This window comes from Syngnathus floridae, chromosome 17 (assembly GCF_059516105.1).
Source record: "Syngnathus floridae isolate MCC-2025c chromosome 17, RoL_Sflo_1.0, whole genome shotgun sequence".
NCBI classification, from domain to species: Eukaryota; Metazoa; Chordata; class Actinopteri; order Syngnathiformes; family Syngnathidae; genus Syngnathus; species Syngnathus floridae.
Window position 1 is genome coordinate 4,237,211 of NC_142429.1, and position 15,444 is coordinate 4,252,654.

The following is a 15,444-nucleotide window of genomic DNA, read 5'->3' on the forward strand; positions in this document are numbered from 1 at the left end:
CAGACGAGGCTACAGAAAGTTATGCTGCCCTCATGTCACTGGGGTCATCATTTTGTAAACATTCCTTTTTTTTCTTTTTTTTTGGTCAGAGGGTAACTCAGGACAACAGTCACAAGGGAATGTGTTTCCACCACCGCTGTATTGTTTGTTTTGCTGCTGTGCAGACTTCAACGCTTGGATGAGGTCGTCTCCTACTCTCAGCTGAGGGGGGGGGGGGTATCACACATGAGTTTTGAGCTACACTTTTGTAGATTAGGTGCATTAAAAAATATTTTGCAAATATTTTGCATTAACGGTTGTATTAACATAAAACATAACATAAAGCTCAACATAAAACAAACATGTTTTAATTTAAGACGACCATGTTATATTGACTTCAGCTAACTTCATGCTAACAGACAATGCAAAACATCATAGACTGGCTAGTCAGCAGGTATTTGAACGCAAAAGGTGTGTCAACACATGTGGACAGACAATATACTAATAATATTTACAGGCATATATTCTTTATCCTCTGCAACAAAGACAATGATTGAAGATATTGAGTCGTTGTGAGACTCATTTGTATCCACACGACTGCATTGTAGTGCATAGTGCATCTTTTGGGTAAATCACAAAATCCACCCACCCTGTTTAGAAATGATGTAACCCCTTAGTAATATTTTTATTTGTTCAAACCATTGTGCAGGTGTCAGTGATAACGGCTTCCAAATACGGCTTCTGACTGAATCTTATGTAACTGGCTCATCATTCTTTATGTTGTCATCATCGGGTTTAAGCCAGGGCAATTAGCACATGACTTTATTTGCCTTTGATGACATCACCCTGGACTTGGCGTGACACTGATGCCATTGTTTTGACGCTGAAGAATGGAAGCCGTCCACTTCTACCATCACTGCACCTTCTTCTTATTGGACACAAAATTTTGCAAACTGATGACATTGCTGCCACTTCAACGTTATCCTCTCCTTGCCTGTGCCATGAAACAACATGGATGATGACAGTCTACAACATTTCGAGGCTGCATCCTCCGACGGCCGTTCGGGTGAGTTGTTACAGCTTGTGAGTCTTCAGGAAAACCTCTTCTAAAAGTTGTTTATCTTCCACTGACAATTGTGCACAGGAAATTTCCATGAATCAAATCCATGATTTTGTGTCCATTCTAGAAAAAGGAGAAAATACCTCCTTTGCGGAAGATTGTGCTGTGTCAACTCTAAAAAGAAAGGCCAGCAATGATGGCGCCCAAGCCCCAAAGAGGCGCCGTGACATGATGCCAAGCACCAGTGAACAGAATGAGCTCGCATGGCACAGCCTTCACATGTCCGTCGATGGTGCTTCAACGAGTGGCACCGGGACAAAGTTGAACCCCGAAGGAGAGGTCGAACAACCCGATGCGTCCGCGATGGGTAGACCGGCCACGGTGAGCACCAGAAAGTCCAACACGAGATCAGTGACTCTCAAGAACAAGTCTGAGAGCTCCAAGAAGGCCAACGTGAAAAGAAAAATGCAAAACGTTGAAGTAGATTCCAGTCAGAAGAATCAGAGCAGCAAACCATCTGAAGGAAGCTTGAAGAGCAGAGCAAAGTCCGCCAAAGAAACGGACACACTGACAGTGAAGCAGAAAGGAAAACCGATCCAGGCCGGGCTGACTAAAGGGAGCAGGAGAACCAGGTTCAGCAGAAAAACTGAGACTCCCACAAAGAAAGCGAGGGCCAAACCAACTGGAGAGTCATTAAAACCGGCACCGTCCAAAGGAAACGGGAGAAAATCAAACACAAAACCACAGAAGAAGAAGGATAAATATGACGAGGGCTCCGAGAAGGCTGTGCCACGAAGGACAAGGAGGAAATCGGAACCGAAAGCCTTCGGAAAAAAGCCAAGGAAACCGAGTGAAGGCCAAGTGAGAAGTACCTCGCCCAAAGCCACCAAGAGAAAGCCCAGCACAAAGCCCAAGAAAACCGAAGAAGGCGCACTGGTTAAAAGGACAAAAAAAAGATTTGGTCAACCGAGACACACCTTGGCAAAAAAGTCGAGGCATAAACCAACCGCGAAAAACACACCGGCCGTGGAAACCGATGGAAAGTCCGACTCGGTGCCAGCGAGCCTCTCCAAGCAGGTGAGTAAAATCCCCAGTCAACTGTCTGTGGTCTTTTTCGGAGAGCCCAAGATGGAGGCCAGTCCAGAGCCCGTGACCTCCATGGAGAGCAGTGGCGACGTGCCACCGGGCTCCACCGCCTCCCAACAGGCTGCGACCAATCGAGGTAACCTCCCATTTGCATTTTGCCGATCCACGTTCAAAGCGAAGCTATGTCAGTGCTCGTGTCTCATCTCGGCAGCCTCGTTTGCACGCAAATATCAGCAAGTCAACAAACTCGGCGAAGGAGGCTTCGGATCCGTTTATGCTGGTTACAGGAAAAGCGACTGCTTGCCGGTGAATCTTGATAACTCGCCCAAAAAAAAAAACAGCACTTGGCGCGATCACCCACTAACGACGCTCTGATCCCTCAGGTGGCGATCAAATACATCCCCAAAGAGGTCAAACGGGTCCCGTTGGTGAGTACTTTGCCTGACTCCACCGACACGGACATTCATTTGAACTTGGACACAAAAACTGAGGTCCACAGGAATCTAATCTGGATAAAGGAATGATTTGTAGATTAGAAAAAATAAAAGGACAGTTGGCTGTGTGGGATTGTCTGGGATTAGAATCCGGTCAAAGACTGGCAGTGTCACTAATCTAATCTTGCTAGAAGGACAATCTGACTTGTTTGGACATCTGGCCAGGGACCAGTTGGGTGGGGCAGGTTTAGATTCTTACAGAGAGGAATTACACAGTTGAGTGGATTGAGGTCAAAGAGGTCAAGACGTTCCTGAAAGTTGCCTTCCAGATTGAGTTAAAGTCCTACGAGTTGTCACGGCCATCATAAAAAAATGAATAGAACCGAATTCTCACAGAAACCTTTTTTTCTTTTTTTTTTAATCGGCCAGAGCATCAACGGGTTGAAGAAGGACATCCCCATCGAAGCGTTGCTCATGCTGCAAGCATCAATCAAGAAGAACTCGGACGGGATGTCCGCCGTCGTGTCGCTGTTGAACAAATATGATTTGGAGCACCAGATTGTCCTGGTCATGGAGAGGCCCGTCCCGTCCGTAGACCTATTCACTTACATTACCAGATGTCGGATCGGCGCTCTGCCCGAGTGCGAGGCAAAGGTACGCAAGAGACACGCGATGCGGTTGCCGTCACGACTCCATGTTCGTGTCCGCCGGACAGAACATCATGAAGCAGCTGGTGGTGGCGGCCATCGACATGCACGCGGTGGACGTGTTCCATCGAGACCTGAAGCAAGAAAATATCCTCCTGGAGGCCACGTCCGGCGTCCCTCGCGTGCGAATCATCGATTTCGGCTGCAGCTGCTTCGCCAGCAACGAGCCTTACCGGGACTACAATGGTAGGACGCCCCACTCTTGCGTCTTCTTGGCTTCAGACGTTCATCTGGGTTCCTCGCAGGCACCTTGTGCTACGCTCCTCCGGAGTATGTTCTGAGACGGACGTACAGCGCTGGTCCGACCACCGTGTGGCATCTGGGCGCGCTTCTCTTTGAGCTGATGGCCGGAACCAAGCGCTTTGACACCGTCATGTTCCTTTCCCAGATGCTGAGGCTGAATCGGGTTCTGTCTGAAGGTAGGATCCCGCCATTCTCGTTTCTTCCTCGCAAACAACCGTCGCTTGAATTTTGGTGGGTCTTTGAACAGAATGTGAAGATTTCTTGTGGAAATGCTTGAATTTGGATCCGGAGAAGCGGGCCACCCTGGAGCAGATGCAGCAGCACCCGTGGCTCGTATGAGAGCGACACCCGCTCCCGTTTACATGACCCGGTTGGGTCATTCGGCAGGGAAAAAAGTTGATCCGATGGAAAAGCTGCAGAATAGCAAAGTAGAAAGCGCCAGCTGGCTCTGCCCATCCTGAAGAAATCCAGTTTAATCGCTTTGCTCGCAGGTTTGCTCACAACTGGAGCCACAAGGAAGCGGAGTAAAAAGAAGTGTTTTGATGGTGAGAGCCTCTCGTGACAAAGCTTCTTGTAAGCGACACTTCAGGCCTGTAGTTACATAAAGATGTCCTCTTAATTTGGGCCTCATTTGGGCTTGGATGGCAGCTACAAAATTTGGCCAAAATAAAATTCCATCCATCCATCCATCCATCCATCCATCCATCCATCCATCCATCCATCCATCCATCCATCCATCCATCCATCCATCCATCCATCCATCCATCCATCCATCCATCCATCCATCCATCCATCCATCCATCCATCCATTCTTCTTCCGCTTATCTGGGGTCGGGTCGCGGGGGCAGCAGCTTTAGGAGGGACTCCCAGACTTCCCTCTCCAACCACTTCATCCAGTTCATCCCGGGGGAGCCCAAGGCGTTCCCAGGCCAGCTGAGAGACGATGTCATAGTCTCTCCAGCGCGTCCTGGGTCGTCCCCAGGGTCTCCTAAATTATTTTTGAAAATTATATTTTGAAAGATTTATATAGCTACGCTGTTTAAAATGTGTTTACTGTATTTATATTTTATTTTCTGCTGTAAATGCAATGATTGATTAAAACAATTTAATAAGGGTCCATCTGTCTTTCTGTGGTCGCGTGTGCCCTCGTTTCCGACCTAGCTTCCCACCCCTCCCACCGCAGATAATGACCACATTAATATGTACATACCTGCTCGGGTTTCCCAATCCTGTCCGACTTGAGCCAGCAAAGGCGGTGGTTTCTCTCTGTTGGACAACAAAGGAAAAATAGAGTTGTGAATTATTGAGCAGAGACGCGAGTGACAGGCTGCCTGATGAAAGTGAAAGAGAAGAAAAATTGAGCAAGTGACGATGACTGATGATGATGGCAACTTTAGGCAAGTGGCTGAAGAACTCTGACACAAATGTACACGAGAACGCACATGAGGACATACACGAGCGTTGGACTCAATTGGTCAAATTGCTCTGGTGTCTGTAGTGAGACGATGAGATGTCGATTGAGGATGGATTTTCTCACCACGTATCGTAAGGTCCTTAGTAACGTTTTCCGAATGTGGACAAAAGTAACGAGACACCGCTTTCAGTTCTTCAAACAAGCCGCAATGGCAGTCCGGAGCTGGCACGGCGCCTCGGGTCAGAACGTTTTCATTTGCATATCGAACAAATTACGATTTACTGTTTTACGCACGACGCTCGTTTCATGTTTGTGAAAGTCAGACAAAGTTCTGGTTAATAAGTATAGGCTTTGTTGGCTTGCCGCTGACATGCCGCGAGCCGGTTTCAAGCCGAGTCGTCTTTCAACGAAGCAAGAATCAAAAGAAGCGTGGGAACAAAGCGGTGGCGTTTAGTGAAACGGGCATGCGGCTCTGACCTTTGCACAAGGCACCAATCCTGCAGACGCTTTTTACACTTCAAAGTCAGCAGTTGAATTATTCCAATTAGTCCTGCGGCGCCGCCCAGGCCAGAGCCACCTGCTGATGAAAGAAGCCACCTCAAAACAATTCCACATCCGTGTCACATTTGGAATTGACGGATTGCAAAGCAGGCCGCTTCCGCATAATTGGACGCTGGAAGGGCTTTCTTTTCATTTTAATTTTCTTATATTAACTCTCCACTGAGAGACATCATATGACTCCACCTCTTTTTCAAGTTCAAACATGTCCGAGACCAGCACGTGACCTGCCACCTTCCAATATGAGGGCGTGAGCACGACTCTGCCTTCTCAACCGAGCGGCGAGTGAGCACTCCCGTCTCAAAGGAAAAGTCAGAGCGGCTTCAGAGCAGCCCACGCCGCTTGCGCTAACGACAGAGGGGAACTCCAGCACGTAGCACAGCTCAACTTAACGCACACCCACACGTCTGAATTCCTCCCTCCTCCATTTCTGCTCCGCACGCAGACTAACACAAACATGCAGTGCGGCGAGCGGCCTCCCACACGAGCCAAAACACGGGCAAAACAGGTTGAGTGCCTACAAAGCCACACTTTTGATTTCCCGCTTGGCTGAGGCTGAACCAGCATGTGGATGAGCCAACATTGATTCTGATGGAGGAGAACTAACACAGATTCTTTTCTGGTTATTGTCGAATTGTTTGCTCTTCAAGTCTTGAAGCGCGTGAAGGCCTTGAACGATACGGTGACAAGGGCAGAAAAGTCTCAGTTGTCAAACTACTGGGGTGGCCAGAAAATAACAAGGGCAGGCCACCGTGTAGCTCCGCCCCTGGATGAAGGTTGAAAGCTTCTGTCAAATACAAAACATTGCTTTCACTCACACTGCAACTTGAACGGCTTTTTGTTCCTAATCTTGTGAGCAAATTGACTTCCGAGTACCCTCACACAGAAGAACAAGCGTCCACTTTGGATTGCTTTGCGTCCTCACTTGCAGCGACTAATGATCGGCACGAGATGAGCGCGCTTGACGGCCTTGGCTCTGTGCCTGAGTTGATTTCATGTGCATGAGTCAACTTTTTCAGGATCTTCAGGTGATTGACAGCGTGGGTGCGGCTCTGACAAAAAACAATGGCGGCTGCTGTGAGCAGAGCCGCCACGCTGCTATCTGTCCTTTGTCATCACCCCCTCCCCCCCATGCCCCCTTGAGGGCCCCTCAAGAGGCATGAGGTAATTGGTTCTATTTGTGCAACACAAGCTAATTTTCAATCAACTCAAGCTTGGCTCCAAGTGGTGTGGCAAGCGTGCAGAGGCGTGTTGGTTTTCTGGCAGCCACGCAAATTGGACTCACTAGCAAAACTGGCTAGATGGGCTCAAAAACAAAAATACATTTGGGTTCTTTTCTAGATAATTACTTCCTTAAAAACACAAACTGGCATGGTTGCTGCCACTTGAGCCATGTTGAGCACTTCTGGCATGGCAGTAAAAGCGCTTTTACTGTTGTGCTAAACTAGGGTGACCAGATTTGGGTTTCTGAAAAAGAGGACACTTTTTTGGGAGGGGGCGTGGTCATATTTGTTTTTTTTATTTTGAGGGGGGGGGCATTTGTGTCATATGTGGCATAACACAAATGACATGGTGTCTGTATAGCAGTTGCAGTTATTGGCCCGAACACAAAACAACATATATACAATAGCAAAAATATATTTACGCAAACAAAAACATGTGTACACTGACATCTTTTAATTTTATAGCCGTACACTAAGTAAAAATAGACATAAGATATACGGCCATCAGTGCAGCATTTGAAGAAAAAAAAGGGCTCCTCTTCAGTCCTCCTCTTGCGGGGTGCGTTGGCACCTTTATTTGCCACGGACACTCGCATGTCAAGCACTCAGCTTCATAAGGATCACGACCCTGGCGGAAGCCCGGGAATTTTTTAATTCAACTCCTCCGTGAACGTGCATTTTCGTTTCTGCATTACTTGTAAACGCTCGGTGTAAGCCCACCCTACTTCGTAGCAAAGTGACTAGATTTGAGGAGAAGGGTCGGCGTGACGTATTTGCGAACGTTACAGAAAAAAAACTGGAATTGAGTGAAATGGAATGGAGTGGAAATTCAATTAAGTTTGTGGCAGTTCGACAAAATCCCGGACAATTTTTTAAATTCCCCACAGACATTTTTTAGTGCTCAAAAGTAGGACATGTCTGGGAAAAAGAGGATGTCTGGTCACCCTAGCTAAACGTTAGCAAGCAGCAGATTTTGGTGGTGTCAGACATCGGTTCTCCGCTTTCGACTTTTCAACGCGAGTCATTTTGTGAGCGACGGTGCTTGGCCAAGCATTATCACAGCTTTGATGTGCGATCAAGCCATGAGTCTATTCGGGCGAGAGCGACTTCATGGAGCAGGCACACATCTGAGGAGCCAATTGTTTGGGATCATCGGTTCAGGGCTCGGACGTCGACTCCAGCCTCCGGGTGAGCTTTTAAACACATCTCCTGCTGGTCCCCGGCAACGTGTAATGGCAAGTCAGCATATCGTCCCATAAAATACAAATCTTGATGGCGTGGGTGAGCGTTATCGCCCTCCGGTGGCCACTAAATGTGTTGTCTTCCCTTTATGCCTCGCTGCGGGGGTTTATGGAACATTTCGCTTGGGGGCACAAAGCACACGTTTGCGGTCTGGGTGTGTTTTTTGAGCTTAAAAACCCCTTTGTAGCCAAATGTAATAGGGGCGCGCACCCATAATTGGGGGTCACAAGCACTTCCCAACAGTTTGACGACGTGCTGCGCTCATCTTTCCGTGTGGGATGACGTTACCCTGATCTCGAGAGACGAAGTCTGAGCAATGAGCAGGCGTAACGCGCTAAGATTCGGTGGAAGCCACCGACTTTCCGAGCCGTGAATCTGTGAACTGTGAATGGAGCTCAACAAAGAAGCGCACTGACTGACAAACGAAAAAATCAAACAAAATGCATCCAGCAGCTCCAAAACAACACCTGGTCGTGCTCGGTTGTCATGGCGACAGTAGCAATGGGGCATGCGTGTCGACGATGTGCGAGTCCTGAGAAAAAAAAACATGTGACTCATGGTCTCTGGTTTTGATTGTGTCAAAAACAAAACAACAACAACAACAAAAAAAAGCAGTGCCACAATTGTGTGAGAAGCACACAAGTCCAATAGAACACGCTTGAAGCGTCGGTCCAAACCTCGGCCGTCAAATGGTCCACCCGCGTGCCCTCAAGGCCAAAGATGAGGTGCTCTTAACCGACCACCGGGGCAGGCTAGCTGACGAGAAGCCGTTAACTAACGAGCTAGCCGCTCGTTGCTATTGCATAAGGATCACACGTTCAATGAGCGGGGAACTTGATTTGATCTGAGCAACCTCCAAAGTGCTGCTGTATTGGTTCCTAATTCAACTTTTCAGTCAAAAAAAGCCTTGGAGGCGGCGCATGTGAAAATGCAAAAAAAAAAAAGCTATTTTCATTTCAATGCGTGAGTGACAAACAACAGAGTGCTGGTGAATGTTGAACTCCCAGTACGTTCATCTCAACTCCAGATTTTTTTTCTGGCCTGCTCTCAAAGCCGCGAAGCCTTTTTCAAAAGATTCATTCGAAATTGCGTTTGCACGCTCGTCCTTTGATGCACAAGGGAGAATCGTTGCTTTTTTTTTTTTTTCCTCAATGCATTAAGCACTTTAGCCTGAGAAGCCGGCAGCCATGTTGGGCTTCTGTTTCATTTTCATAAGTGCATGCCGGAGGTTTACGCCACCTGCGCATGCACTCTCGGCCTTTTCTTCATTCAATCACCTTAACAGCCTGGCCTGCAATATTGATGGTGACTCATCCATCAAATCAGATGAATTCCAAAACAACATTTGCATACACCAGGTTTTCCTTGTGCTATTTTATATTAAAATGAAAAACATATTTAATGTGAGAATGCACAGTTATTCTTCAAGTAATAATGACGCTCTCCCATGAGGCATTTCTAAATAAAGTGTGAACTGTGCCCTGAAACTGCAAAGGCATTCCTCCCCAGTCAAGATTTCAGAATTCCCCGGCTGAAATGAGGAACAATGGAAATAATTGGCGCTTGGCATAGCGCCGCCCTCTCAGCGGGAGCAAACTTGAGGCTCCCTCCGTCCAGCCGCTGTCAAAAGATTCAAAGATGCTGTGGAAACTTACGATCACAAAAGTTTGCTCGACAAGCAAGTGCAGAGTTGCAAACTTCAATCCTGCTCGACTTTTCGCGTCTGTCAAGCTCGAGCACCCAGACTGAGTTGACAGAGGCAGGATTCGCTTAGGTGGCCCGAGATTGCTTCTTTAGAAAGTCCAGAAGAATCCAACAAACGCTGCTCAGTCTGCTTGTCGGGACTTTGACAAACATTTCAAAGAGGAGCAAATTGGGCCACTGCGAGGATAAAGGAGTCATCAGGGAGCATGGCCAGGTGGCCAGCGGAAACACGCTAGCGGACAACACCACGAGCCTTTAGAAGCGGCTCCAAACCTCAAAGGAAAATCTATTAAGAGCGCAAGTTAGTGGGCTCCCATGTTCCTTTGGGCCCTTGCATTCAACGCTCGCCGTTGCCCTTGATGATGCAACGCTTGCCCGTGTGCGTGATGGTGTGGAAATATTGCGCAACATTGCGCGTCCTCTGATTCTGAACCTGCGTTGGATGTGCTGTGTTTTTTTTGTTTTTTTTTCTTTGAGAATGCTCCGGAGCATCCCAGATAAAGTTTCTCATTTCGCGAGTGGCTGCACTTTGTGTGGCCCACTAATGGCTAATGGAGTAAATAATTATAAAGTTAGCCTGCGATGAATCTGATCGCTTTCTCCGAAGGGAGTCGGCGGCCGCTTTACGAGCGAGCGAGCGCCGCATCAACTCCCGCTTAATGCTAATCCATAGGCTGCTTTCCATTTATTCTCGCAGCAAGAGTAAACACAGAGGCTGGAGGTCATCCTCAAAGTTGGTCGGCAAAGTGCCACATTAAAGGCTTGCTGTGATCAAGTTAGCCACTTCAATACAAACACTCAAATACGCAAAAAATGAGATTCATCAATGACAAAACTGTTCAGCTAAAATAAGTATGCTACTGAAATGGTTCCATCCATCTGTCCTCCTTTGCCATGAAAGACGCAAACGGCACTGACGGCATCGACTTAGCAAAGTAAATCGGCGCCCATCTTTCAAAGGCTAACAAGGCCTTTCTCCTTCCCAAAGATCTGCCAGCCATCCGTCAGCACTTTTTTGGAGAAGCGGCGCTCGACTTGCCCGTCTGATGTAGCCCGAGTTTGTCTGCTTGCCTGAGGGTGGTCGGGAAAGAAGAAAGACCTGGCCGTGTTTGAGAAGGGATCACAACGCATGAAAGCATCAGAGAAGTTTGCGAGAAACAACAAAAGCAGGCCGAGAAGACTGCGGCCTAACTTTGCTCGCCCTCCAGCAGTGGAATAAACCAAAGCGGCGGGGGATCCATTTTGAAAGGGTTTATCACCTTCTGAGCGAGGGTGGCCGTCTGTAAAGTGGCCTAAAGTCGTCACAAGTTGACTTGCGACACAGAAAAGAAAATGCTCACTTGAAACAAGTCTTTTTGAGCACGGCTCAAACATAAATGGCACGTTACGTAAAGATTGGAGACCAAAATACCACCCCAAGATTAAACAAGTTCCAAGTGTGCTCGTATTGATACAAAATGAGCTCAATATTTTAAACCATTCAAGCACTTTGACCAGATGGCAAAAGGATTTAAGCACAGTAATTTAAAGAGAGGCTTAAAAAAGACAAAAAATTGGAATCAAGTAGGGGGCTCCAAAGGCAAAAGCCGCACGAGAGCTTATTGGAATCATCCATCACCAGAAAGTAGATGCCTCGCTAATAACGAATCGAATGAGCCACTCAAGTGGCAACGCAAGTCCACAGCCAAAAATCGATCGGTACCCATCGTCACTTTGCTCGGGAAATGAACGCCCGCATTATTTGATGAGCGGGGTGCCACGGAGGGACACGACGGCCACGAGTGGGACAGCATAAAAATGTGCGAGACTCAAAACAAGCAAATTGGCTCGATTCGGACTCAAAATGTGTCAGCGCAAACATCTTTTGCAGTTCAGTGTCTGACAAAAAAAATATGATGACAGACCTAAAATTGGGTAATAAAAAAATGTGGAGAGGCAATTGTCTAAGGTGTAATAAAAGTTGCTAAAAACGACGAGTGTGATGACACTCTGACTCGCGATGGGGAGAAAAGCGGAGGCATCAAATGTGTTCTATTCCCACAGCAACTTTTAGCCTGTTCAGCACAAAGCGTAGATCGATGGCACCTCATAGCCTAATCCCCGGCCCGCACCAAGCGCTTCGCATAGGATCAAAGTATCGTGGATTTGCTACAAATCGCTAATTAGCCACGCACGTTGGCGACCTTGGCCAATCAGTATACCTGAAAAGTTTACATCACCCCAAATTGAACATGAACCAATATTTCAACAAGAGTTCAGTTCATAGTCATAAATGAAGCAAAGCAATACAGTTTTGTTTTGAAACAATCTAATGACATGTAAACAAAATTTTGCGGAACTGTTTCCAAAAACAGAACAAGAAAAACAAAACACATTCTAAAAGAAACAATAAGCTGTTATAGCTAGCTGGCTAGCAGCTGAATGAATCTCATGTCCGCATCGATAGCTAATGCTAGCAGTATAATTTTGATGGTCAAAATGGTTCAGTACCACGAAGGCAGGCCGACATGCGAATTCTCATTTCTTTTGTCAGACGCACAAAGAAATCCTCCAATAATAAAAGAAAACAATATATCGAGAGATTTAATTGGACGAAAGCAAGTCCAATTGAGACAGCTAGGCGTCAGCGAAAGCCCTCAGAATTGAAAGTAAACACCGCTCGGCCAATTGTGTAAACACGACCACGTCGTCTCTACTCATGACATCAATGTCCCAATTTGCAGCTTTTCAAAGAACGAGCGGCCCATTTTGAAGTCCAAATGATCCATGGCGCAAACGCTTATCACCCTGTTTGCTTTCATCGGATTACATTTTGCTGGCTCAGAACAAGCAAAGCGGTGCCACAATTCCCTCGTCATATTTCTCAATCCAAACAATCAATGGCTTCTTCTCAGACGGCAAATTTGTTGCAGACACGTGCGCAACTCTCAAGGGGCGGGGGAGTTGGGCGGGTGCAATCGGGAAAAAAACAGCAAAATGATTACCTATGCCGCATCATTTCCTCAACGCTCACCTTGCACCTGCAGTCAAATGGGAAAAAAGCGAAAGAAAATTTAAACTACATTGTATCTAATTTTCTAACCCAAAAAAATCTTCCTACAACATTGAAAAAGATTAATTTCAGCTGCAGTGAGGCAGTGTTGGCAAAGTTGGGGAACATCCATGGAACATTTTCAAAGCTGTAGAGCATGCTTACTCATTCCTACTTTCAGAAAGATTTTCTTCCAACAAAACTCCATAAATAGGCCCAGCAAGGTGGTAGACGCTTTATGTGACATTTTGTCCCTCTGTCTTTTATTCCAACTCTTTCCCTGCCCGATGTTCACAATTGTGCAGTCTGCTCCAAATAATTTTGAATCTCAGCCTGACTTCCTCTTTGGCTTTCATCACTTCCTGCTTGGGGCCAATTTGAAACTTTTGAGCTAAACTCCTGTCATGCAACCTTTGTGTGGATCACATTGAAAGTGTGCATCAAGTCACAGCGGCCGACAATTAATATTTTGGGATTAAAACCTCTGTCTCTTTTTTAATGAACGATTGGACTCACTTAGTTGTTGTATTTGAATGTTGGCCGTGACGGTGCAACTGGAGAGCTTTTTTTTTTTTTTTTTACAACTTGAGATCGCAGTTACCTCTGTGAATCATTTTTTTCCGTCGCCAGCCGTGTCTTGTTAGCGTGGAGAGCAAAGTGGTTAAAATTCCACGCGCACACTTCACCAAAGCGCTGATGCCTGCAGGTGACTCATTTTTTTAATCGCAAATTTCTCCTTCTTATCATTCTATGAAGTAAATGAAGGCGAGCGAGGTGAGCGCGCTTTGACGTTGGAATACAAACAAGGCCGGCCGTTCATTCATTCCAACGCAAATTTGAATAAAGAAGTGTAGCTGTCAAAGGTCTGGTGAAGACATTGCGCTGTGGACGATCATAAGAATGAGAGCAAGATTTGAATGTCTGTGAACGCATAAAACAGCTTTCGGGATTAGCGCACGATGCCTACAGCGCGAGAATCTTTGTTGAGTAGAGGCATCCGCACGTTAGACGGCATCGGCGAGGCGTGCTGTTGTCACATGAGCTTGAGCAATCCTACATGGTCATTTGAAAAGCGTCGTTTGTCACCCGATTCCAACGCAATCAAAGATCAAACTGTGACTCATCCACGGTGGCTTTTTCACATCAGAAAGCTGTTTTATGAAGGGGTGGGGCACAAATGCGGCCGGATGAGCTGATGTCCAAGTACGGAGCCTTGTTCTTTATGAAAATGTACCTGTGCAAGTTGAGAAGATTCAAGATTCAAGAGATTCAAGATTCAAGAGTTTTTTATTCGCCATGTTTGAGCGTGCCAAACATGGAATTTGACTTCGGTAAATCACAGCCTCTGTTCAACATTTAGGTGACTAACAACAACACTCAGGACATGTGAAAAATGGAAGATATTCTCAAACATCCCCTGATCTTAAACTCCCAAGAGGGCAAGGAAAACTCAAAACTCCAGCTAGGGGAAATGAGAAACCTTGAGAAGAGACCACAGATGGGAGGGTCCCTCTTCTAGGATGACCAGGCTGGAATGGATGCAGAGAGGACACATAGGACAAACAGTGTAGACAAAAAAGGTGTGGAGAGCAGGATGTTATTGCACAGTAATGACTCTGAGACTCTAAGAGTGGTGTGAGTTCATCAGAGCAACAGCCTGGGGGAAGAAGCTGTCTCGGTGTCTGCTGGTTTTAGTGTACAGAGCTCTATAACGCCGTCCAGAGGGGAGTAGTTCAAACAGACTGCAGCCTGGGTGAGGGTGAGAAGGGTCTGTAGAGATGTTACTTGCACGTTTCCTGGTCCTGGACAGGTACAAGTCTTGGATAGATGGGAGGTTGATTCCAATTATCTTTTCTGCAGACCTTATTGTCCGTTGCAGTCTGTGCTTGTCTTGTTTGGAGGCCGATCCAAACCAGACAGTGATGGAGGTGCAGAGGACAGACTGGATGATGGCAGTGTAGAAGGTCTTCAGCAGCTCCCGCGGCAGGTTGAACTTCTTGAGCTGTCTCAGGAAGTACAGCCTCTGCCGGGCCTTCATCCGGACAGAGTCTATGTGGCCGGTCCATTTCAGGTCCCGAGAGATTGTGGTTCCCAGGAACTTGAAGGTGTCTGTAGAGAGAATAGTATTACTGCGGATAGTGAGGGGTGGAAGTGGTGAAGGGCCTCGCCTGAAGTCCACTGTCATCTCCACGGTCTTGAGCGGGTTCAGCTCCAGGTGGTTTTGGCTGCACCAGTGGACCAGCCGCTCCACCTCCTGTCTATACGCAGTCTCATCACCGTTCTGGATCAGTCCGATGAGAGTGGTGTCGTCTGCATACTTCAGGAGCTTCACAGGAGAGTCACCTGCGGAGAAATCATTGGTGTAGAGGGAGAAGAGCAGTGGGGAGAGGACGCACCCCTGAGGGGGCTCCAGTATTGGTGGTCCGGGTGTCAGATCAAAGTCAAAGTCAAAGTCAAAGTCAGCTTTATTGTCAATTTCTCCACATGCCAAAGACACACAAAGAAACCGAAATTTCGTTCCCCCCTATCCCACGGTGACAAGACATGGCTCACAACAGACAAACAAGTAAACAAGTACAACAAAAGCGTGCTGAATAAATAATGAATAAATAACACAACAATAAATAAATAAATGAGAGGAGCAGAAAAAAAAGGAGCAAGTGCGCGTACAGCAGACATTCCCGTAAATAGCGCAACAGTGCCGCACGCTACGCAGAAGGGGGTAGCGAGTTCAGGGCCCTAACAGCCTGGAGAAAGAAGCTG

At 47.0% G+C, this 15,444-nt stretch overlaps 1 protein-coding gene across 1 annotated transcript; it reads left to right on the forward strand.

Annotated features, from left to right (window-relative positions):
• The first annotated feature begins 831 nt into the window (after positions 1-831).
• On the forward strand, positions 832-4,623 carry LOC148383698 (uncharacterized). The gene is made up of 8 exons (XM_088358592.1): positions 832-1,045; positions 1,167-2,261; positions 2,337-2,431; positions 2,509-2,553; positions 2,989-3,213; positions 3,275-3,452; positions 3,512-3,685; positions 3,757-4,623. Exons 1-8 carry the CDS (start codon positions 991-993, stop codon positions 3,846-3,848), a joined length of 1,959 nt encoding a protein of 652 aa, XP_088214718.1. The 5' UTR covers positions 832-990; the 3' UTR covers positions 3,849-4,623.
• Positions 4,624-15,444: the final 10,821 nt, after the last annotated feature.